Source organism: Leucoraja erinacea, chromosome 9, assembly GCF_028641065.1.
Source record: "Leucoraja erinacea ecotype New England chromosome 9, Leri_hhj_1, whole genome shotgun sequence".
Lineage (NCBI taxonomy): Eukaryota > Metazoa > Chordata > Chondrichthyes > Rajiformes > Rajidae > Leucoraja > Leucoraja erinaceus.
In genome coordinates, this window is record NC_073385.1 from 40,019,731 (window position 1) to 40,045,234 (window position 25,504).

At 43.2% G+C, this 25,504-nt stretch overlaps 1 protein-coding gene across 2 annotated transcripts in view; it reads left to right on the plus strand.

Moving 5' to 3' along the window:
* The window catches only part of aspg (asparaginase homolog (S. cerevisiae)), a 60,027-nt gene extending 34,984 nt beyond the window's left edge, over window positions 1-25,043 (plus strand). Inside the window, exons 10-16 of one of the 2 annotated variants that reach the window (XM_055640625.1) lie at window positions 2,619-2,738; window positions 4,924-5,019; window positions 8,207-8,370; window positions 10,177-10,263; window positions 18,634-18,733; window positions 18,966-19,031; window positions 22,065-25,043. In XM_055640625.1, the coding sequence (XP_055496600.1) occupies window positions 2,619-2,738; window positions 4,924-5,019; window positions 8,207-8,370; window positions 10,177-10,263; window positions 18,634-18,733; window positions 18,966-19,031; window positions 22,065-22,076 (645 nt within the window). In that variant the 3' untranslated portion in view covers window positions 22,077-25,043. The remainder of the gene's footprint in view (window positions 1-2,618; window positions 2,739-4,923; window positions 5,020-8,206; window positions 8,371-10,176; window positions 10,264-18,633; window positions 18,734-18,965; window positions 19,032-22,064) is intronic. The other variant, XM_055640626.1, reaches the window with a different exon arrangement.
* Window positions 25,044-25,504: the final 461 nt, after the last annotated feature.

A 25,504-nucleotide genomic window follows, 5' to 3' on the forward strand; every position in this document is an offset into this window, starting at 1 on the left:
TATAAAATTATGAGTGGCATAGATGGGGTGGACTGTCAGAAGCTTTTTTCCCCTGGTGGAAATGAACAGCACCAGAGGGAGGTGACCTCAACACTAAGAGGCGGAAAGTATAATGGAGATATGCGGGGCAAGTTATTTACGCAGAGGATGGTGGAGGCTTGGAATGCACTGCCAGGGGTGGTGGTGGAGGCAGATATGATGGTGGCATTTAAGAGGCTTTTAGATAGGCACATGGAAATGCAGGGAATAGAGGGATATGAATCGTGTATAGGCAGATGAGATCAATTGAACCTTTAGTTTAGCTTAGTTCAAGTTCAAGTGAGTTTATTGTCATGTGTCTCTGTATAGGACAATGCAATTCTTGCTTTGCTTCAGCACACAGAACATAGTAGGCATTTACTACAAAACAGATACAGTGGCTTGCAAAATTATTCATACCCCTTGAACCTTTCCACATTTTGTCACGTTACAGCCACAAACGTAAATGTATTTTATTGGGATTTTATATGATAGACCAACACGAAGTGGTGCATAATTGTGAAGTGGAAGGAAAATGATACATGGTTTGCAAATTTTTTTACAAATAAAAAACTGAAAAGTGTGGCGTGCAAATGTATTCAGCCCCCCTGAGTCAATACTTTGTAGAACCACCTTTCGCTGCAATTACAGCTGCAAGTCTTTTGGGGTATGTCTCTACCAGCTTTGCACATCTAGAGACTGAAATTTTTGCCCATTCTTCTTTGCAAAATAGCTCAAGCTCAGTCAGATTGGATGGAGAGCGTCTGTGAACAGCAATTTTCAAGTCTTGCCAGAGATTCTCAATTGGATTTAGGTCAGGACTTTGACTGGGCCATTCTAACACATGAATATGCTTTGATCCAAACCATTCCATTGTAGCTCTGGCTGTATGTTTAGGGTCGTTGTCCTGCTGGAATGTGAACCTCCGCCCCAGTCTCAAGTCTTTTGCAGACTCTAACAGGTTTTCTTCCAAGATTGCCCTGTATTTGGCTCCATCCATCTTCCCATCAACTCTGACCAGCTTCCCTGTCCCTGCTGAAGAAAAGCATCCCCACAGCATGATGCTGCCACCACCATGTTTCACAGTGGGGATGGTGTGTTCAGGGTGATGTGCAGTGTTAGTTTTCCGCCACACATAGCGTTTTGCATTTAGGCCAAAAACTTCAATTTTGGTCTCATCTGACTAGAGCACCTTCCTCCACATGTTTGCTGTGTCCCCCACATGGCTTGTGGCAAACTGCAAACGGGACTTTTATGGGGTTTTTTCAACAATGGCTTTCTTCTTGCCACTCTTCCATAAAGGCCCGATTTGTGGAGTGCACGACTAATAGTTGTCCTGTGGACAGATTCTCCCACCTTAGCTGTGGATGTCTGCAGCTCCTCCAGAGTTACCATGGGCCTCTTGGCTGCTTCTCTGATCAATGCTCTCCTTGCCCGGCCTGTCAGTTTAGGTGGATGGCCATGTCTTGGTAGGTTTGCAGTTGTGCCATACTCTTTCCATTTTCGGATGATGGATTGAACAGTGCTCCGTGAGATGTTCAAAGCTTGGGATTTTTTTTATAATCTAACCCTGCTTTAAACTTCTCCACAACTTTATCCCTGACCTGCCTGGTGTGTTCCTTGGGCTTCATGATGCTGTTTGTTCATTAATGTTCTCATCTGTTATGTTCTCTAACAAACCTCTGAGGCCTTCACAGAATAGCTGTATTTATACTGAGATTAGATTACACACAAGTGGACTCTATTTACTAATTAGGTGACTTCTGAAGGCAATTGGTTGCACTGGATTTTATTTAGCGGTATCAGAGTAAAGGGGGCTGAATACTTTTGCACGCCACACTTTTCAGTGTTTTATTTGTAAAAAAATTTGAAAACCATGTATCATTTTCCTTCCACTTCACAATTATGCGCCACTTTGTGTTGGTCTATCACATAAAATCCCAATAAAATACATTTACATTTGTGGTTGTAACGTGACAAAATGTGGAAAAGTTCAAGGGGTATGAACACTTTTGCAAGCCACTGTAAGTGTGTCCATATACCATAATAGAGATATGGCACGGAAACAGACTCCTCAGCCCACTGAGTCTGCTCCGACTGCCGATCCCCATACACGAGTTTCATCCTACACATTCGGGACGAATTAAAGATGCCGATTAACCTACACACTTGCACATCTTTGGAGTGTGGGTGGAAACCGGAGCACCTGGAGAAAACCCACGCAGTTACAGGGCGAACATACAAACAACAGCCGTAGTCAGAATCAAACCCAGTTCTCTGGTGCTGTGAGGCAGCAACTCTGCCGCTGTGCCACTGTGCATTATGTCCGACACAAACATTGTGTGCCGAAGGGCCTGTTCCTGTGTTGTATGGCTCTATATTTTATTCAGCATATTCCGTCTGGTATTTTTGTTTAGTTTCAAATATTACCAGCTGGAAATCTATTTATTCATATTTTGTTGTGAAGGGTACATTTTTACTTGTGGTTGATCTCAATTGTATTAGTTATGCAGATATTTGATTGCTCTTAAAATGACTGTCATATTTATTCCTGAATTTCCCATCTGTGAAATAATGGAGTTTGCTTTGCTTTAACCCAGATGCTGTCTGAAAACCTCAGAGGGGAAATGAATACAACGTTTGGGGAGTCAAAGATCTCTCTCTGTGACAACGAATTTATTCGAGCCCTGGCTAGGGCACTCAGTATAAGCTGCAAAGAGGTGAGTTTCAAAGATAATAGCCCTAACCATTAGTTTTCTCCATTTGTATTTTGAACGCTAAACTATTGTTGGATTTTCTTTTAACGGTAAAGCTGTTTTCCAACAGAAATTGTGAAATTGGTCAAAAATGCATTTAAAACTAAGTTTAATTTATTGCCGGGTGTATCAAGGTCCAGTGAAATGTTTTTTCGTTGCATGATATCTAGTCAGCAGAAAGACTATACATGATTACATTCAAGCCGTCCACAGTGAACAGATACAGGATAATGGGAATAACATTTAGTACAAAATAAAGTCCAGTAAATTCTGATTAGTTCAATGGTCTCCAATGATGTAGATGGCAGCTCAGGATCTCTCTCTAGCTCAGTGGTTCCCAACATGGGGCGTACGCCCCACAGGGGGGCAATTTGATTTTTAAGGGGGGCAATTGAGCGCGACTGAGGAGATCTGGGTCCAAATTTTCGATTTTTATTTTTTTGGATTTTCCATCAGGTAAACATATGTAGTTTATGTTTCAGATGTTATTTCGAGTAAATACATTTTTTGGTGTAAAAAAAGTACTTTATTGTGTAGTTATTACATAATCACCGCGCCATCGCTCTTCATGCACGTCGCACGAAGCGCGCGAGGTCATGGGAGAACCTTATTTATTGAATTGGATTTAGAAGTTCACTTTTTAAATGATAAGAATTATATATCACCACATGGGGGGGGTGGGGTGCATCAGGATTTTAGAGGTGATTAGGTGGGGCATGGCCAAAAAAGGTTTGGGAACCACTGCTCTAGCTGGTGAGATGACCATTCAGTTGCCTGATAACAGCTGGGAAGAAACTTCCTGAATCTGGAGCTATGTGTTTTCGCACTTCTGTACCTCTTGGCTGATGGGAGAGGGGAGAAGAGGGAGTAACCGGGATGAGACTCATCCTTGATTATGCTGGTGGTCTTGCCAAGGCAGCGTGAAGTTTAAATGGTGTCAATGGGAGGGAGGTTGGTTTGAATGATGGTCTGGGCTGCTTCCACGATTCTCTGGAAGTTCTTGTAGTTTTGGATGGACCTGTTCCAAAATCAAGCTATTGTACATCCCGATAAAATGTTTCTATGGAAATTTGTTAAAACAGATCTAAATGTTTCCATACAAGACCATGATCAAATTAGCACATCCGCTGGCATGTTGCGGTAAATGATTGGCAGAAGATTGTGTAGATTGTAAGAAGGTGGTCGGCAAGATTCTGATGGGTAAGGTATATACGTGTTTGAATAGGCAGTCGCTGATTAGGGATAGTCAGGGTGTGAGGCAGCAGCTCTACCATGCACCACTACACCGCTGCTAGAGAAGTTGCCAATGGAGTTAATGCCAATGGCATCATCACCCCTTTGGGTATTCAACAGGTTTACATGCTAGCGAAAGCATTTCCTGTTGGTTGTTGCAGACTGTGAGAATCTTGGAAGGTTTCTGAGCAGCCTGCAGTGAGTTGCCTAGACACTGCCTGGGGAATAACCAATGTCAGGAGAATATCACCATAAACAATGATCAAAGCAGCACACTAATGCAATGTGCTCATGTTTGCACTGAGTGCTCTCCAGTGATTAGGGTTGCACTTTAGCCTGCGATTTACATAAATCGGAAGTGGAAGCAGGCTACAAGAATAATTATGTTGTTAGGCATGAGCCATTATGCATTTAACGATTAGCATGATTACCCCAGTAAATTATCTCCTGCGCTGAATTCGAGGTTAAATTGAATTTTGGGTTTTGTGGTTTGAAGACAGACTGCTCCATTGTCTAGGTTTAGGTGCTGTTATGTGCCCATAATATAAAACTAACCATTTTGCATTCTTTTAAATGATTTTCAACCTCTTTAAAGGCGCACATTGTTTCTTTAATTCTACAAAATTGAGATGGTCAGAACAATATTTTGAAAGACATTTAGACTGGTTTAGGAAAGGTTTACAGGGATATGTGCCAAGCATGGGCAGGTGGGACTAGTGTAGATAGGGCTGCTTGGTTGAAATGTGCATGATGTTCACAAGGACGATACCATGCTTTACTAAGTGCAGATGTGTAAGAACTAGGGAGAGAGCATTTGAGAACCGATACTGAAAGATTATTTAGTGCTTAATGCTAATGAGGGAAAATTGAATAATTGTATCTAATAAAGGCTTTTGTTTTATTTTTTTAACCATAGGAATTGGAGGCTATCCGAGATGCGCTAACCCCCTCCTTAGCTTGTGCAGCTGCCAAGACTGGTGACATAAATGCATTGGAAGCAATAACTAATATGGTAAGATTAGGAAATGACAAAACGTACACTTGCTAAGAATTGAAAGCAAAACATAAATGCTGCAAGTTTAGTTTAGTTAGGTTTAGAGGGGCATGGGCCAAATGCGGGCAGGTGGGACTGGTGTACGTGGGGCATCTTGGTTGACATGGGCAAGTTGAGGCTAAGAGCCTGCTTTCATGCTGTATGACTAGGAACTTTTTGGAGAGATTTATAAGGTTTCATAAAAATATAGGAACAAATGGCTGACATTGAAGTTCGTCATATGAAAAATAGCAATAGCAACCTGTGATTCAATTAATTTGCTCAAGGATGTTCCCGAATTCATTCATGAAGTACCTGTTTTTCATGGGCAAATACCATTTATCATATTGTATTGTATTGTATTGTATTCAAATTTATTGTCATTGTCTCAATTTGAGACAACGAAATGAATTTCCCTTACAGGCAGTATCATAAAATCATAAAAAAGAATAAATAAATAATAAATAAATAATAAAACATATTAAAAATAAAATTGAAATTAAATTATAAAAAAAAGCACAAACACAGAAAGTCCACGACACAACATAACATAAATGGCACCCAGGTGAGGATGGCACCATAGTCCAGCCAGCCTCCCCTTCGTGTTCATCCGTGGTTGGGGCCTTCCGAGCACCCGCAGTCGCCGCCCCGGGTGGCCCGATGTTCAGGCCCTCACGCCGGGCTGGTGGAACGCCGACGCCGAGCCCCGACGGTGAGCATCCTCCTCCTCAGCGGCCCGGACCTCCTGATCAGCCGCCTCCCGCTGCCGGAGTCTGCAGCTCCTGAGTCCACAGGCCGAGCTGGGCAGAGTCACAGGACCCCGCGCTGTCCATCAGCGCCGCCCGCGTTGGGAGCTCAGCAAACCGCAGCTCCAGGATGTCGGTGCAGCAGGTCCAGCACTCCGGGCTCCAGACGGCGACCCCCGGTAAGGCATCGCCAGCCCCGCGATGTTTCAGCGCTGTCCCGCCGCTGCTGGAGCTCCGGTCGATCCCGGCAGGAAAGGCCGCGCCAATCCAGGTAGGTAGGCCGCTGTGGGGGGGGGGGGGGGGGGCGAGGACGCGACTCGAATAATAGTCGCATCCTCACCAGGAAGCGGCTGAAGGACGGTATCCCCCGCACCGTGCCCTCTTCCCCCACATAAAGACACCAAAAAAAAAAAAAAAACACACTTTAACATAACTAAATAAACAAAAAAACAAAAAGATACCGGGCTGTAGGTGGAGGCTGCTGGCACCAGCGCCACCGGAAGTACAATACGATTTGCCCAATCATATTTTTTTATGATTGGGCAAGTAATTTTAAAGGCCAGTTTTATCCGATTACCAACCCATTGTGTGTGCTGGGTTTCATAAATGTTACCACACTGAATAATTGTCGGGCACAGATTTATTTTATGTGGAAAAATATAACGGAACAGAGTTGCTGCCTCACCACGCCAGAGACCCGGGTTCAATTCTGACCTCTGCTGTATGTGTGGAGATTGCACCTTCTTCCCCCTTTGACCGTCTGGGTTTCCTCCGCATGCTCCCGTTTCCTCACGCATCCCAAAGACGTGCGGGCTTGTCGGTTAATTGCCCCTAGTGTGTAAGGAGTGGGATAATATGGAACTAGTGTGAACAGGTGATCGATGGTCAGCATGGGATTGGTGGGCCCAAGGGCCTGTTTTCATGCTGTATCTTTAAACTAAACTAAAGAACATTGTTATCACAGCGAGATTTGCCTATTACTCCTTTTGGAATCAAAGGTACTAAAATATCAACATTTTATCTAACATGGAAAATAAATCGTAGCAGTAGCACAGCTCAACCAGTTTAATCTGGTGCACCACAGCTTCCCAAGACAGTCACATTTTTTCAAATGTTGTTTTGTGATGGTATGTTGATATTCAGGTTCTTAACTAATAGGATCAGCTGAAAGATATGTTTAGAAAATGTATGCTATGTACATTATTTTTTAAATTGCTCATCGTGATTAAAATTCAAATCTGATTTTGGAGAACTATGTATTTAGGAATAATTTGGGTAGTAAACAAATATGCTTCAAACCAAATATTGGAAGTTGTAAGATAAAACTGGCAATTTATAAATAAACTTAAATGTGTATTAACTAATTTTTCATCCTCACTTTTACATGAACATCCTATTTTCACTTATAAATTCAGGATCTTCGGCCCATTGAAACTGCACCCACCATGATAACCTGTGCACTAGTTCCATCCTAGACACTAGGGACAATTTACAGAAGCCAATTCACCTACAAACTTGCACATCTTTGCAATGTTTAGTTTAGTTTATTTGAGAGGAAACTGGAACACCCAGACAAAACCCATGTGGTCACAGGGAGATGGTGCAAACTCCGTAGAGACAGCACCCATGGCCAAGATCGAACACTGGTCTCTGGCGCTGTACGGCTGCAACTATACTGCTGTGCCACTGTTCCACCCTGGTGGTATGAGTGAACATTGCTAGAACTGTATTCTAATACATGCCACGTTAAAGGAAATATCGGGTTTTGCAATGGGCGTGCACAAGGGTGTAATCCACCTCTGAGAGTGAAAATGATCTGATGTTGCACACTGGGTGGGGAGGATAATAGAAATGGCAGATAATTTACAGTGACTGTGTTTGAGGCCAAAGGTGATCGTGTTGGTTTTCAATCAATGGTGACTGAACCAAAAGTTGAGGAAACCGGTCGAAGAAGTCAACTTTTTCCAAACACAATTTACATCTAGATTAACTACATGTAATAAGAAAGAACTGCAGATGCTGGTTTATACAAAGAGAGACACAAAATGCTGGTGCAACTGAACGGGCAGCATCTCTGGAAAACATGGGTAGGGTCAGGGACCCTTCTTCATCGATCGGGGGGGGGGGGGGCGGGGGGGGGGGGGGGGGGGGGGGGGGGGGGGGGGGGGGGGGGGGGGCACTGGAAGCAAGAAAAGACCAGGACAAATCAGTGTACATACCACTGGGTTGGAAGATACCCAGGCAAAATATGAGGTGCTGTTCCTCCAATTTGTGTGTGGCTTCACTCCTAGCCAAAACACACAAGAGTTTATCTTTATCTCCTGTCCCCCTCTGCTCAATCTCCTCGCCGAAGCCTCTTGAGCCAAAGTTGAGCCAAGCTGGGCAATCTGCAACATTTATATATTTTTGATGCTTTACAGGGTGGGAACCTGTGCAGTGAAGACTATGATGGGCGCACTCCACTGCATGTGGCAGCGTGTGAGGGTCATCTCCAGGTTGTGCAGTACCTGCTCAAACACGGGGCCACTGTTTATGCCAAGGATCGATTTGGCAATACTCCGTTAAAGAACGCAGTGAAATTCAGGTACACAGGGTGTTCGAAGAAGCTAAACTGTCAAAGCTACATCACAACCACAACATCACGAGATTTTAGCTTTTTAGCACCCACTAGTGGTGTCCTTGGGGACTGCTAGTTACGGAGCTCATGCTGCAGTCAGAGTCAGCAAATCACAGGCACAAATGAGCACGAACAAATATTGGAGTTTGGAATGTTTTAACTATTTAAGGATATTGTCAGGATTTGGGGGCCTGAGCTTGGGCAAGCTCGGACTTAATTCCTTTGTAGTGTAGAAGGATGAGGGGTGATCTTGTAGAGAGGTGTATAACATCAAAAGGGCAATGGATAGGTTAAATGCAGATGCTTTTACACAGAGCAGGGGAATCAAGAACCGGAGGTCATGGGTTTAAGGTGAGAGGGGAAAGATTTAATAGGAACCTGATGGACAATTTTTTCACACATAAAAATTGGGTATATGGAAAGAGCTGCCAGAGGAGGTAGTTGAGGTGGGCACTATCACAACAATTAAAAGGTATATGGATAGGAAAGGTTATAAGGACATGGGCCAAACGTGGGCATTTGGGATTAGCGTTGATGGGGGGGGTATCTTGGCCCAGATAGGCTGAAGGGCCTATTTCTGTACTGTATGACTCCAATATTTATAAAAAAAAAAAAAAAAAAAAAAGCTTTGGTTTAATTTCAGCACAACTCAAATGGGCCAAAACGCATAAAGGCCATGACTAATTTGGTCACGGTCCAAGCTCGTATGCAGATTGGGCCAAGGCCTCTCAGTTGCTAACATTACCGATCCTCGTATCTTCAGCCCATGAAATGGACGCAACAATCAAACTATATGGGATTCTCTAGCTGAAATGCTCTTATAGAAAGAAAGGTATGAACTGGATGGATTTGCATACGACAGTAGATCTCCCCGAATGAGAATGATCCTGTGGAGAGTTGGTTCTGCAGTTTAGTTTAGGCACGGTGGCACCGCAGTAGAGTTGTTGCCTTACAGTGGCAGAGACCCAGGTTCGACCCTGACTATGGGTGCTGTCTCTATGGAGTTTGTATGTTCTCCCTGTGACCGTGTGGGTTTTCTCCAGGTGCTCCGGTTTCCTCCCACACTCCAAAGATTTACCGGTTTGTAGGTTAATTGGCTTGGTAATATTGTAAGCTATCTCTAGTCTGTGTAGGATAGTGTTAGTACGTGGGGATCGCTGGTTGGCATGGACTCATTGGGCCGAAGGACCTGTTTCCACACTATCTCTAAACTAAAAGAAGGCTGGGCTTATATTATTACGTGTTCAGTGAAAAACCTTTTTATTCTGTGCCATCCAGTTCAGTGGAAAGACCATACACGATTACAATCAAGCTTAAATCCATCGAGTTCATAACTTCCTTTCTATAAGAGAACCTCAGCTAGAGAATTCCTTATAATTTAACTGATGTGTCCATTTAATGGTTTGATGATATGAGACCTGGTAAGGGTATCCTGTACAGATACAGAATAAAGGGGATAACGTTTTATGCAAGATAAAGACCAGAAAATCCAATTAAACTAGTCCAAGGGTCTTCAATGAGGTCGATGGGAGGTCAGGGCTACTCTTTAGCTGTTGAGAGGATGGTTCTGTTGCCCGATAACAGCTGGGATGAAAGTGTCCCTGAATATGGAGGTATACGTTTACACACTTCTATACCTCTTGGCTGATGGGAGAGGAGTGAAGAGGGAGTGACTGGGGTGAGACTGGCCTTTGATTGTGCTGGTGACCTTGCTGACTTGTGGTGAGCTGGCCAGCATCTTTGTTAAACATTTTGTTTCTCCGTCTTCTGCAGGCACCATGAGATCATCAAGTTACTGCGGCAGACCGGAGCCCATTTCGCGAAGGATGAGATTGTAGACGTGGGAACAAAGTTGTGCAGGTAAGCTTGTGATATGCAATGTTGCCCGACTTGCTGAGTGTTTCCAGCATTTTCTGTTCAGATTGAGGCGGCGGAAGCGACATCTTAACCAGCGAGTAGCTGTCCAGACTCTGCAAGATGCAACTTGGAGGGTCTGTGAAAGGGAAACAGCAAAGATATGTGCAATCTGAAATGTGCAAATCCAAATGCAGAAACAAAGAACTGCAGATGCTGGTCTATGCCAAAGACAGATGCAAAGTGCTGGAGTAATTCAGCAGGTGTGGAGAACATCTCTGGAGAAAATGGATGTGACATTTCGGGTCGGGACCCTTCTTCAGACAGACGTTGAGATTCTCCGGCTCTTTGTGTCTATCTTAATGTATAAATCCAAGCTTGGTAATTTTAAGTGCAAATGGAAGGCGAATAGAGAAAGTTACCAATTTGTGGCAGGTGCTATGAGGGCTTGTTTCCTGCTTTTGAAATCAATGTTGATGGCTCAAAATATCTTGCAGAATTCCTCAAATGCACCCCTGCAGTCCAAGGATTCCAACCACCCGTGCCTGCTTTAAAAGCCATTATAACACTGCTCAAGAAGAGCAAAGTCAGGCGCACTCAATGATTCAGGGCAGCGCAGATGTAGAGTTGCTGTCGTACAGTGCCAGAGACCCGGGTTCGATCCTGACTGTGGGTGCTGTCTATACGGAATCTGTATCTTCTCCCTGTGCGTGTTGGTTTTCTTTGGATGCTCTGGTTTCATCCCACACTCCAAAGACGTACAAGTTTGTTGGCTTCTGTAAAGAGTGTAAAATGTCCCTCGTGTGTAGGATAGTGCTCGTGTATGGGGATCGTTGGACGGCGTGGGCCGGAAGGCCTGTTTTCATGCTGTATCTTTAAACTAAACTAAAAAGGAAAGTGATAATGGGAACCTTATAAAGGATACAGGAGGGCAGACAGAACCAGATGTAGGAAGGGATCTGATAGTTGCATGCGGGTAGTGGGTGAATGGCACTTCATTGCATCAGTTTGTTTAGTTTAGAGGCACAGCATGGAAACAAGACATTTGGTCCACCAAATCCACGCCGACTAAACCAAAAGAAAATCAATGGCGGAAGCGGTCTCACTGCCTCTCCATGTTGTGGAAAACAGCACAGCAGAAACACATACGTCGGGCAATTGTTCATTGACTACAGCCAATGTTCAGTGCCAATGTCCCCTTGAAACTTGTTGTCAAAGGGGAACTGTGTGTCTCTGCTCCTCCCTATGTAACTGGATCCTTGACTACTTCATTGGTAGATCTTAAATCAGTATGGACTGGCAACACTTCCTCCTGGCTGACCATAGCACCGGGCTCAGCCCCCTGCTCTACTCTATATACATGATTCCATTATTCCATTTTCTATATCATATACGTCATTTTAGTGGCATATCCAGAAATATTCGTGCAAGAGTGGCTGCAACTGATCCCCAAGATCTGTTGATCTTAAAGTTTAGTTTAGAGATACAACACGGAAACACCAAGTCTGTGTCAACAAGCAATACCCGTATACTACACTATCCTGCTAGGAACACTTTATACTACACTAGGAACAATTTACAATTTTACTGAAGCCAATTAACCTACAAATGTGTACCGTTTTGGAGTGTGGGAGGAAACCGGAACACCCAGGGAAAACCCACGCAGTCACAGGGAAAACGTATAAGCTCTACCTCTGCGCCACCGTGGAGCCCTTGGTCAACCTCTAAACTCTGAGATTATTTTCTTTACATACTTTGCAATGAATTGGTCTATAATTAACTGGGCAGGTATTTTTATTTCAAAATTGGGTGGTGTTGCAATGCTGAGCAGAAATGATGTTACAGTTGCCATGGCAGCATCGGGGAAATATTTGTTTACCTGGTTTGCATATGTGCAAAATAGGCCTGTTCATTTTTCTACTGAGCTTTGCCATTGAAGGGCGTGGAGGCATGTGGAGCCTCGTGTATTCTAGTCTAGTTCAGAGAAACAGCATGGAAATGGGCCCTTTGGCCCACTGATTCCTTGCTGACCATTGATCACCCGTTCACATTAGTTCTATGTCCTACACGCTGCGGGCAATTGACAGAAGCTAATTAATCTACACCTTTGGGATGTTGGAGGAACCCGGAACACCTGGAGGACACCCACACGTCACGGGGAGAATGTACAAACTCCTCACAGATAGCTCCCATAGTTGGGATCGAACACAGGTTTGGTGCTGTCAGACATTAACTCTACTGCTGCGCCACGGTGCCATTTGAATAATGACCACATGGAAGTGGATGTTCATGACATCTCTCTTGCCCACACGCTCCAGAGCTCCAGTGAAAAATCGGCCGGGTAAAGACTAGATATTTTGTCTGGAGTGGAGGTGGAGATTGGAGTGGGATGGAGCTCTTTAACCAACTGGCCTATTGACCCAGGGAGTGAGAAATGCCAGTAAAGTTCTGTGATGTCTATCATGACTGCTACAACGAAATCTATGAATTTGTCATCTTAACTTTTACCCTTTAGAATGTTTCAGTCCCTCCCTGTTCCAAGTCTCAAAGCAGTGTCTCATTGACTTGACATGTTGCGTGTACTGCAATAAAACCCCTCCTAAAGATCATAATCTTCTGTAAATCTTGTTGAACCGGCTTTTGTGCTATATTAGTACTGGCTGGTGCTATTGTGTAGCAAACTAGAATGTGGCTGCAGGTGTACTGATTCATTTGCATTTGTCTGTTCATTACAGAAACTTTTAAAGAGTACTTAGATATTTTGAGGGGGGGGGGGGGCATGCGCAGCGTCACAGGGGAGGGCTGGTCCCCAAACGCAATATTCCACCACTCACTCATAGGTCCCAATACTCACCACATTGGCAGGATGACCACAACTGCACACAATTCTCCAAATGTGGGTTCACCAACTTCTTGTACAATTGTAACATAACATCCCAATGTTTATACTCAATCTTCTGACCAATGAATCTGGAATCCATTGCCAGCTGCGGAAGCCAAGTCATTGGGTATTTTTAAAGCAGAGATTGACAAGTTCTTGATTAGTAAGGGTGTCAAAGGTTACGGCGAGAAGGTAGGAGAATGGGGTTGAGAGGGACAGAGAGACCAGCCATGATTGAATGGCAGAGTAGACTCAATGGGCCAAATGGACTAATTCTACTCCTATGACCTATGAACATAAGTACCAAAAGCTGGCTTGACCACCCTATTTACCTGTGACGCCACTTTCAGGTAACTATGTACCTGCATTCCTAGATCCTTCTGCTCTACAATTCACCCCAGAACCCAACCATTCACTGTCAAGTTCCTTCCCTGGTTTGCCTTCCCAAAATGCAATATCTCGCACTTATCTGCATTAAGCTCCAACAACCATTCCTCAATCCATTTGTCCAACTAATCGAGATCCTGCTGTAATTTTAGATGACCATCTTTGTTCTCTACAATACCACCCACTAGAGTGTCATCTGCAAATTTAAATGCACAAGTAGCGTGTTTGGGGCTGATTGTACGGTAAAAACGCTTTACTTTGCAGACGGTGCTGCCCACTTCCCCTCCCGGGTGTCCCAATCGACAGTCCCCGGTCCGTCAGGGAACTGGTTCCTCGTGAGTTAGAGCAGAGTTGAGCTGGAGTTTGCGCTTCTCCGTGTTGACTGTAAGCCTGGGGCTGCCACTGCTCCGCGCTGGTGTCCCGTCAGTCCAGAGTTACCCCGGACATCTCCAGCCTCCCCCAGAGAGGGATGGGACACTCGGGAGGGGACGGGGACGGTCCAGTAGCAATCCAACAACGCTTGCAGCGTTGGTGACACACTCTCCCGCTACCTGGCACCCCCGTTTTTCAGATTAAATATATTTTTACACATAAATTTTGAATAAAGATAAGAATTTATACACAGTTTATACAACCAACGCTTTGTTCGTTTTTTCTTTATCACGAATGACTTTTGACAAATCCCATGATTCCTTGCGTTTTTCAGAATACCGAACTCGCTTATAGTAACCACTTTTTGGGGAGGGGAGGAAAGGGGAGAAATCTGCTTTATTTGCTGTAAAGCACTTCACAATGTCCTGAAGGACATGCGAGCTGTGCTATACAATGCCACGTCTTTATTATGTGCCAGCCTTTTTGCACGCTATCATTCATTGTGAAATGGTATTCATTTATAGATTTCTTCCATATCTTGTTAGACCTGCTATTTGTTTTTGTTTCTGGATTAAAAGGGGTTATACCTATTTCCAAAACTATCTAGTGGAGTCACATACTGTTAAGAGGTTCATAAATCATAGCACAAATAGGCCATTCGGCCCGTCGATTCTACTCCTCCAGTGAATCGTGGCTGATCTATCGATCCCTATCAGCCCCATTCTCCTGCCTTCTCCCCGTAACCTTTGACACCCTTACCAATCAAGTATCTGTCAATCTCCACCTTAAATATGACGGCCTCCACAGCTGTCTGTGGCAATTGATTCCACAGACTCACCACCCTTTGACTAATGAAATTCCTCCTCGTCTCCTTTCTAAAGGGACATCCTTTTATTCTGAGGCTATGGCCTCTGGTTCTAGACTCTCCCACTAGTGGAAACATCCTCTCCACTACTACTCTATCTAGGCCATTTAGTAAGATTGAATGTGGTCGTCTGTCCTCCCTCTCCCTTATCCTTCTAAACTCCAGCAAGTACAGCGAGTGTCATCAAACACTCATCATATGTTAATCCAATCAATTGTAAACCTCTTCTGGACCCTCAATCTTCTTAATTGTGAATTTTAAAGCTATTTCATACAATGTTTGTATTTGAGTGGATTATCAGATGATCCCCCCTGCCCCATTCCCATACTGTCGGAATCAGGGTTGTAATTCAGGAAGATAAAAGTTCCAATTCGAGACCCCGCTCATTATGTCATAGTGCTATTCATTGCAAACCCATAATGTAAAGCAAACACAACCTTTCCTACAATGTTCTTGTATCTATTCCTTTCTTTCTGTCCGTATAAAACCCACACAGTCACAAGGCAAATGTACAAACGGTACTATCACCCAACGTCAGGATTGACCCAGGTCTCTGGTGTTGTAAGGCAGCAAATCTACCACTGCACCACCGTGCTGCCTGCCCCTTGTTTGCTGTCTTACATGAAGTTGCTGGTTCTTTACAGCAAACAAAGTCAATTATTGTGATGTTTTATCATCTGTGGCCTTGTCAGAATCTGCCTTGTGCATTAATGGGTTCATTCTTGTCCTATGCCTCCGGCTTGTTAGATGTCGACAACTGGACCTGCTGTAATTTTGCAACTCATTTCTGATGTATCTCAGTACATTACAATCACAGGAAAAGGAGATGCAATAACTCTCAACTGTACAACTGGTGCGATTTGGGTTTTCAAAACTCAAATATGCATTTTATTTTTTCCTACATTTGTATCTTTTTATTTATTTGGTTAACTTACGGATAAGGTGCCTATTTATAACAGCTTATTTTATACAAACTAGTAGTGTTTGAAAGTACATTTATCTCATTCAGATTATTTTTTCTGCTTACTTACTTTTGAGTATTCGTTTTTTAAACTCGCCCAGTAGCTTTTGGGGTAAATGAACCACTGTGGTTGTTGCTAAAAAAGTTTCATGGTAGACTCCTCACCTGTTTTGACTGAGTTGGTATTTGAGAGAGAAAGATCATGTATAATTCCAATTATAGAAACCAGGAACTGCAAATGCTGGTTTACAAAACAAAACAGTGCTGTGATTCAGCAAGTCAGGCATCATCTCTGTTGAACAGGTGTGGGTGACGTAATGGGTTGAGTCCCATCTACAGACTGGTTGCAGAGATGGGGGAAAGAAAGCTAGCTGACCTGCTAAGTTACTCCAGCATATTGTCTCTCTACTTCGGATTGTTTTCCAGTGGCCCTCAAATAAAGTGAACGTTCAGTAAAAAGATAATTAGTTTAGTTTTGAAGTCAGTGGATTTGCTAACAGTCAGTTGTCTGGCACTGTACAGAGAAACTAAATATGCAACATTTAAGGGTGGCTAGTTCGCGTCATTTATATCAGATACATCTGTGGCTTTTTTATTAACTTCAAAGATTTTTTTTTAAATTAACTTTATATGATTTATGCCATTACTGCTTAACATTAATTCAAACACAAAGCATTATGATTGTGTTTATTGACATTTACATTTGAATCTGCAATATTGTAAGTAATTTATTTATGTAGCACTTTTAAATCACATCATGTTGAAGCCAAGGTGCTTGACAGAGAAGAAATTAGATTAACATATATCCATATAAAAAGAAAAAAAAGACACAATACACTGTAGAATTCAACATGAATGCCCCCCCCCCATAGCAGAGTCAACACTTTCCATGTGAGGGAAGGCACCAAAAAGTCCAGCCCTCCTCCTCCTCCTAGTCCACCCGAGGTCGGGGCCTATTTGAGGCCTCCGCAGCCAGTCGCCACAATGGCGGCCTGATGTTATAGGCCCTCTTGCTGGGAAGATGGAACTCCGGCGTCGGGTGAACACTCCTCAGCGGCTTGGAATGTCTGGAGCGGCCTCTTCCTCCCCGGAGACCGTGGCACCCGTAGTCCTCAGGCCACGCTGGTCGGAGCTCCAACTGGCGATCTCGGATCCCAGGCTCCGCGGTGTTTTAAATCCAGCGACTCCCGCGGCTGGACGCCCGCAGCCCCAGCTCCTCGGATGTTCGAGTCGGCAGTCACAGCACTCCGGAGTTTATTGCACGGCGACTCCGTGATGGTGTCTCAGTGCTGTGCCGCCGCCGAAGCTGTAGTCCCGGCCGATCCTGGCAGTAAACGCCGCTCCAGTCTTGATGGTAGCCCGCACGGAGAGGGAGAAGATGCGAGTTGGAGGAAAACCGCATCTCCGACCAGGTAGGACTGAGAAAATACAGATTCCCCCACCCCCCACATAAAAAGATTAGACCTCCAAAATAAAAAGTTTTTAGACACTAAAAAGGGTGAAAAGACAGACTGCAGGCAGAGCAGCCATACACAATGGCGCCCCACTCCTGCACATCCGCCATTTTTGTAAGTACTTTTACTGGTTTAACCTCCACTTGCAGTTCTACTCGTGCCTGCTAAGAAATTATTTTGAGTGGTACTTATATTTTGTATGATATTTTAATTCCTGCATCGGTCTGTTATAGTATGTGTATTTTCTTGAAATTGTAAATAGGACTCAGAAAATGACTGTTTATAATGATGTCCTGGGTGGGAAATAGTTGACTCTTTATGTATGTGAAAAGATAGTAGCACATCTTGTGAAAGGAGGTATATGCTGAGGCAAATCCTCTTCACAGGTTTCTCCTAACAGCACGAGTCACTATGATATAGGGAAGAGCCTGTTTTGACATTTTCAATTTGCCTGCTGCCTTTGTAGAAAACACTTCTTCGAATTTGGCATTGTCCCAGTGGGATTTTACTGATCTCCTAACACTATGTGGCACTATTTGTGCATCAGATTTCAGTATTTCAATCAGGATCTTTTCTTTAAAAAAAAACATCTCAATTGGAAAGTTTTATCTTTTTAGTTATTTAATCATATAGCTTTCACAAGGGACAGAGCTGTGAAATTTAATTGGTGATAGGTGATCCTGACCTTTTTTTAAAACCTCAGAAACAGTTTACAATTTACCTTTCAGTCTAGAGATACAGCGCAGAAACAGGCTATTCGGCCCACCGAGTCCGCACCGATCATTGCACCACTGGTCAACCTGTGCACAAGCACTATCCTGCACGCTAGGGACCATTTACAATTTACAGAAGCCAATTAACCTACAAACCTGTACGTCTTGAGTGTAGGGGGAACCCAGAGCACCCAGATGAGAACATACAAGGACATAAGGGAGAACATACAAACTCCGTACAGACTGCACCTGTAGTCAGGATCGAACCCAGGGCTCTGGCGCTGAGGCAACAGCTCTACTACTGTCACTGTGGCACCCAGTATTCTTTAATCCTCTCCCCATCATTTCAAATCAATTTCTTTATTGGTTTATTCCCTTTATCAATTATCTTCACCTTTGTAGGTGCATTGGTGCTCTGTAAGTTGCCCCTAGTGGGAAGTGGATGAGAAACTGAGATAACATAGAACTAGGAGGTTGATGGCTGGCATGGACTCGGTGGGCCGAAAGGTCTTTCCATGCTGTATCTCTGAACTAAACTAAACCTTGCTTCTACAAGTGGCCTGGTTTCCCCATAACTGCCAATGACACAGGTTGAACATTTACAGTATCTTTCCAAAGGAGATGTATCTTTTTCATATTCAAACAAGAACAAAATTAATCCAACCACTCACAGTAAGAGATATATTGCTTCTGTTTCTTTGCCTATGCAAGACAAAATGTAAAATGTTGTTTATTGTAAACAGCCTGGCAGCAATCGGTGATGTGGAAGGATTGGAGACTTGGCAGATCGCTGGAGTGGACATGGATCAACGCAGCTACGATGGACAAAATCCTCTGCAAGTTGTAAGCAAATATGTTGAACTGTATTTTGACAGGGACTAGGGGAGAGCCACATAAAATATTCTTGGAGCTGACAAATGAGACGAACCAAATGAGATGCACATGGCGCTTACACATTCTTAGCTAGGTTGCTCATTAGCTGCCGCTCAAAAACAGCCATTGGCACTTTGATATCAATCACATTTTTCAGCTGGGTGAAGCTGAGGTGCATGAACATTTCTACCTTTGCCTCCAGGCTTTAACTACTGGTAATGAAGAGGTGGCTGCATTCCTTCAAGTTAGACTGGAGCCAAACGACCTGGTAAGAGTTTCATGAATTCGGCGGTTTCTCAACCATAATCAAAAATCTTCCAAATTATAATGAAATTCCAAATCATATCTCTCATCTTAATTCATTCTTTCAAATTAATAAAGGTATCGACTTTCTTGTATATGGGGAAAATGCTAAGTGACGTGTCTCCATAACTGTTGTAGACAAGTGCACTAAACGAGAGCAATGCACAATAAGTACCTGCAAGTTATAGCTCCGTGTACAGTATATTGCTCCCCTTGGAGATCTTTAGGAAAGCAGATCTTTAGGGAAGGCAGCTGGATCAATTCCAAGCCATGGTAGGGCAACTGATTTTGACTTCTGAAGAAGGGTCCCGACCCGGAATATCACCTATCCTTTTTCTTTAGAGATGCTGCCTGACCTGCTGAGTTATTCCATCTCTTTGTGTCCACTTTCAGCTTCTAACAATTTGTTACTAAGATACAAAAGGACACAACATGCTGGAGTAACTCAGCGGGTCAGGCAGCATGTCTGGAGAGCATAGATAGGTGATGTTTAGGATCGGGGCCTTCTTCAAACTGATTGTAGGAGGAAGAAATAAAGCTAGGAGAGACCAGCTTCTAAAAACAAGACAATCCAAAGACAAGAAGAGCATGTTTTTCCGTGTTGATGTGATTACAGGATCTGTGGTTTGAGCTGCAAGTCAGGACAAACCTGATCAGCATGATGCTTTCAAAATCTAATCATGGCCCAACCCAATTGTAGAATTGCTGAGAGATTCTTAACAACCTACTGCATTCTTCCTGAATCTAGGGTGGATGATGTGCGATTTGGAGGTTGGTGGTGAAGTCTTGCTTTGCAAATCAGGGACTTGCCAGACTGCAATGATCATAATTTTTCTCTTGAAATGTCCTTTACTTTTAGGGAGAAAATGCTTGAAAGAATTAGCGGTAAAAGAGCCATATGTAATTAGTTTAGTGTCGTAGAGACGGAGCCTTGAAGCAGGCCCTTCAATCCGCCGAGTCCACGCCGACCATACATTGTCGCATACCCTACACACTAGGAGCTATTTACAGAAGCCAAATAACAGTCTGAAGAATGGACCCGACCCGAAACGTCACCCATCCTTTTTTCCAGAGATGCTGCCTGAGTGAGATGCTATCTCGCTACCTACAAATCCCCTGCACATCTTTGGAGTGTGGGAGAAAACTGGAGCAACCGGAGAAAACCCACGCCGTCACGGGAGAACGTACAAACTCCGTACAGAGTGCACCCTCAGTCAGGATCGAACCCGAGTACTGTTGCGCCACATATGATACATTTATATCAGATGCAAATATAAGGAGTTGAGGGAGACTTCAAAACTATTTTTAGGTCGGAACACAAGCTTTGTTCATTGGTCATGATCCTGTTGAATAACTTTGCAAATGGTTCTTGGGGAAAATTAAATTCTTCCTCAGTATCGACAATGTTTACAAAAGACCATATTAGCATTTAATATCTCGACATGTAAACAGCCACACTGTTTGTTAGTCAGAAACGTTCCTTATTTTAGATAAATAACTTGTTTTTTGTATTTGAAAGCTTCAAAGAACTCTGAAGTTGTCTTAATGTTTTTGCAAACATCCTGTTTCTATTGAAAGCAGTAAAGTAATTGTTTAATCAAATCATTATCTAGTTAGGAATTATTTAAACATTTACGTTGAAACGAGAGGAAAAACTCTTGAAACAGATGAGGAAAGCAATAACGGACTCTGGCAGCTGGTTTGAATCTTTGTCTGTATCATTTTGTAGCTTTATCTGCCTACTGCTCCTGGAGCCCACAATACTTAAGGCATTCAAGGTTGTAATGCATGTAAATTGGGTTATTAAGGAGTCAAATTGAAGCAAATGGGTTTGTGTTTAGAAGTTTAAAAGAAAAGCAATGAATAAATGTTGAACGTATTTGTACACAACTATCATCACTTCAAATATTAAAGTGGAAAGGAGATAGCTTAGAGATATGGCACAGAAAAGGGTCCTTCGGCCCAACAAGCCAGTGCCAACCTGCAATCCCCATACACTAGCACTATCCCACACACCAGGGGCAATTTACAGAAGCCAATTAACCCGCAAAAATTTGCGTCTTTGGAGTGTGGGAGGAAACTGGAGCACCCAGAGAAAACCCACGCAGGTCACAGGGAAAAAGTAGAAATTCCTTACAGCACCCGTAGTCAGGATCGAACCGGGTCTCTGGCGCTGTAAGACAGCAACTCTAGCGCTGCGCCACTCTGCTGCTCTACTGAAACGTGTGTTACGCGCGTTACACTGTGGCCTTGGGTGGACACCAAAATGAAAGTAGCTCCTGTTTCTTCCAGTATTTCTTTTTTTGGTAATTTCTTTCTCATGTTTTGAATAAACTTTATGGAAGTAATTGTCCATACATTTACATCAGCAGTTCTTTGTTTCTACATTTGGTCACTGTGATTCCCTGATTTTTTTTTTCCCCCAGTGCCCAATGTGCACCCTACACTTTCCAAGCCCACTGTGGCTGATCCTATTCAACAACCACCCCTTGGGCTCATTCTGGATTAGTGGCTTAGCCTGTGACTCTCTTCCCCTCCCTTCTCCCTGTCTTTACCCAAAGAAAATAAACATGTCTTTGCCCCAGGTGGTCCAATTTCCTTCTAGACCTCTGGAGAATGAGAAGGAAACAGTGCAGCCACCGTTCAAGAGGTGTTGAAGTCTGCAACAATGACCCCTTGACCGAAATGATCATTGGGCATGCCTGCAAATCTCATATAGCCATTCATGCCAAACAACTACTGTTACTAGCTTAATGATTCTATATTACTGTCCAATTACACTTTATCTCTCCACAAGAAGAGGAGGATGATGTACATCCTGGTGTGATCTTGATGCATAAATCCCCTTTACCCAACTAATTTTAGTTTGTTAGAAGCAGAATGTATACATTCATCATTGTAACTGAGGATTCACAGATGCTTATCATTTTGCATTAGTTTTACTGCACTTTTATAATCTCAAGGTGACAATTTACCAAATTTTGTTTTCTTTTTCCAGCGGAGGGAATGACCAGTAGATTCTGCCGTCGTCTGATGATGAGATGGACGTGTGCTCTGCAGTGTAACAGAAGTAAACGTGAACCTGTACGTTGCGATTGAAAATGTTTAGTGGCTTTTAGATTGCTAAAGCTCCTTTTATATAAAATGGACGTCGCGGAAAACTTTTAATGCAACAAAGATCATATTTCAAGTATTAAAAAAGCAAGTAATTTGAACCAGTGGGCGGACAGGGCACCACTGGAGTTTACATCAAAGATAGACAAACAGTGCTGGAGTAACTCAGCAGCTCAGGCAGCATCTCTGGAGAAAAGGGCATGGTGACATTTTGGATCGGGACCCTTCAGTCTGAAGAAGGATCCCGACCCCACACGTCACCCATCCTTTTTCTCCAAAGATGCTAACTAACCCACTTTTTGTCTATCTTTGGTATAAACCACCATCGGCACCTTGTTTCTGCACCACTGGAGTTTGTAGGGCCTGGTCTCTGCCACTCTTGTGAACATTAGACCTAGAAACTTAGAAAATAGGTGCAAGAGTAGGCCATTCGGCCCTTCAAGCCTGCACCACCATTCAATATGATCATGGCTGATCATCCAACTCGGTATCCTGTACCTGCCTTCTCTCCATACCCCCTGATCCCCTTAGCCACAAGGGCCACATCTAACTCCCTCTTAATTATAGCCAATGAACTGGCGTCAACTACCTTCTGTGGCAGAGGTATTGTGGCATTGTAAGATCCATTGGTGGAAGTATTTATTTTCATGTATCATTCACCCATGGAACAGTGGGGGAGGGGGGTGGGATTATGGACATTTTCTTTGCCATTGCTTAAACTATGTGCTTGGAGAATTGATCTACACTCGTTGAACATGTTGCTTCACTCGGATATTTTACTAGATTTGTGTTTAGCTGACTGTTGATGCAATAGAAATGGCAATCTCATGGTGGGCTAAAATTGATTTCGTCCATGCCAATTATGTCGGTTAGCTCACCTGAGAATGCTGCCTTGCTCCCACTTTCATTACTCATCACTTGATGCCACTGAGGAATGCACTTTCGCAATCTATTCCGTCCACCTGATCTACGTTTGTATGTCCAAATTTCATTCATTTGTGCATAATGAGGACCATTTCCAAAAGTAAAATAGGACACGAGATGCTGGAGCAAGTCAGCGGGTGGAAGCGTCTCTGGAGAACATGGATAAGTAACGTTTCAAGTTGGGTGTGGTGGGGGAGGGGAACATGCCCCGCACATCTCCATTAAACTTGTCCCCTTCCAAGTTATCCTTGGCAGTGGATATTAAAAAAACAGTTGTGGCACATTGGGTGTGGCAATACTCTACTGGACATTGTAGGAAAAGAGTTTCACTGTGTGTTTGCACTTTGTACGTGTGACAATAAAAGCATCATTGAAACCTAAAGTCTAACCAAGAGTGTCAAGGAATGCAGCTTCACATTGCCAATGCAGTTTACCTAATCTATTGTTTCGTATTTGTTCTCAATAATATTGGTCTGAAAATTATTACAAATGGTGTAGAATTATTGCATGGTAGAATTCTATCAGATGTCATTACATTTCAATATTTATATTCTAGGATTATTGCTAATTTGACAAACATTCCCCCCCGACTAACATTGTTCTTTGTCTAGCAGAACTTGTCCTCCCACTCTTACTTTTATTTTTATTCCTTTCACTTCAAATTAAAGGGGTAGCCATGGTGACTTATGCCCCTGTCCCACTTAGGAAACTTGAACGGAAACCTCTGTAGACTTTGCGCCCCTTCCACTAAGACCTTCCACTACCTGCAACCACCTTCAACTAGCATCGCAACCGGCTTCAACTAAAATCACCTATTTTTAAAACGGCAACCTATTTTTAGTTGCGGCCAGTTTTTAATGTTTTTAAATAATCGCCGGAACATAGAAGAAGCGGAAACCACTTTCGACCATTAGGGAGACTGAAAAAACCTCCGTCAACCGCACGGAAACCTTGGGTGGGGCGCAAAGTCTCCAGAGGTTTCCGTTCAGGTTTCCTAAGTGGGACAGGGGCATTATATGGGCCCTAGCTATGCCTGTCTTTTTACTGGCTGTGTTGGACACATCTTTCAAAACAAACCTTCAATTCTGACCTCCACTACATCACCAATTAGGGTTCCCATGCAAAACTCCTCAATTTCATCATCTTCACCACCCTGCCTCTGTTTGGACCATGTGTGACATCTTTCTTTCCTTAAACAAAAAAAAACGCAAATTGCTGGGTCAGGCAGCATCTGTGGGGATAATGGACCTCATCGCCGCTCAATTATCTCCTCTCTACTCCAGTCTGAAGAAGAGAACTGGCCCAAAAAGTGGTCTGACCATTTCCCTCCACAGATGTTGCGTGACCTACTGAGTTCCTCCACCAGTCTTTCAGCTGAAGTTTCCATCATGTGCACTGTTTCAATTTTATTTACTCCTTCATCTTTATTAGAAGTTATTACTCCACGTAATTTACTTTTCAAAATTCCGTGAATAAGTGAACCCCTTTTCCCTTGATCGTTTCAATTAATTTACCGGCGTCGAGCTTGGATTGTAGTGTTATTACTTCATTTTGGATAATCCTATGAGATTTATCAGGCTACTCTTTACTAGTTTACCACTCTGTAATGGATTCTTCTGCTGAACAAATTTTATTTGATAACTAATTACCACATTATTGCCCTGGGATGTCAAGAATTGATAGTTTATCTAGCTCTTCATTCAGCTTGCTATTCTCTGTTATTGGTTTACACTTGTGCTTGGCATTTATTATTATGTTAAAGGTTTGAAATGTCCCTTGGCTAAGGGTATAAATGTGCTTTTTGTCTTGAAATTACGCTGAGCCATTCTAATGTTTATCTACAAGGTTGAACATTATTCTTCTATTTGTATCTTATTTTGCTCATTTGATTTTTATTGTTTGCTTGACAAAATGTTAAATAAATTGCTTTTTAAAGCAACACTTTTTGTGTCTCTACATTTGCTGCTAGTGAGAATTTAATTGTTCCATTTGGGACATATAATAAAACACTTAACTTGACTTCTTGATCCATATTATTGCATGTCAATGTTAAGAGCATAGATTTCCTTCAGGATTTGTTAACATATCCATTGAATAATACTGTAAATTACATGTGATCAATGTTTAGAATGAATATGGCACAAGGTTATACAGGCCCACCGCCAATTTTCCAGCAACTGATATTCCTTCACCTCCTTTAATCTGGATAAAATTATAAGAGTGCACTTGAAATCTCCCCCGTCCCCCCCCCACACCCAGAAGTGCTCCCGAAAATGTGGCACCTGGGCCGGGTGAGATGGCCGATCTAGACTTCATCGGACTTTTGTGACTGATCGGTAGGTCAAATTTACCTCCTGTGGTAGTGGCCCTGGAGCTCCAGCTTGGCCGGAACCGGCAGAT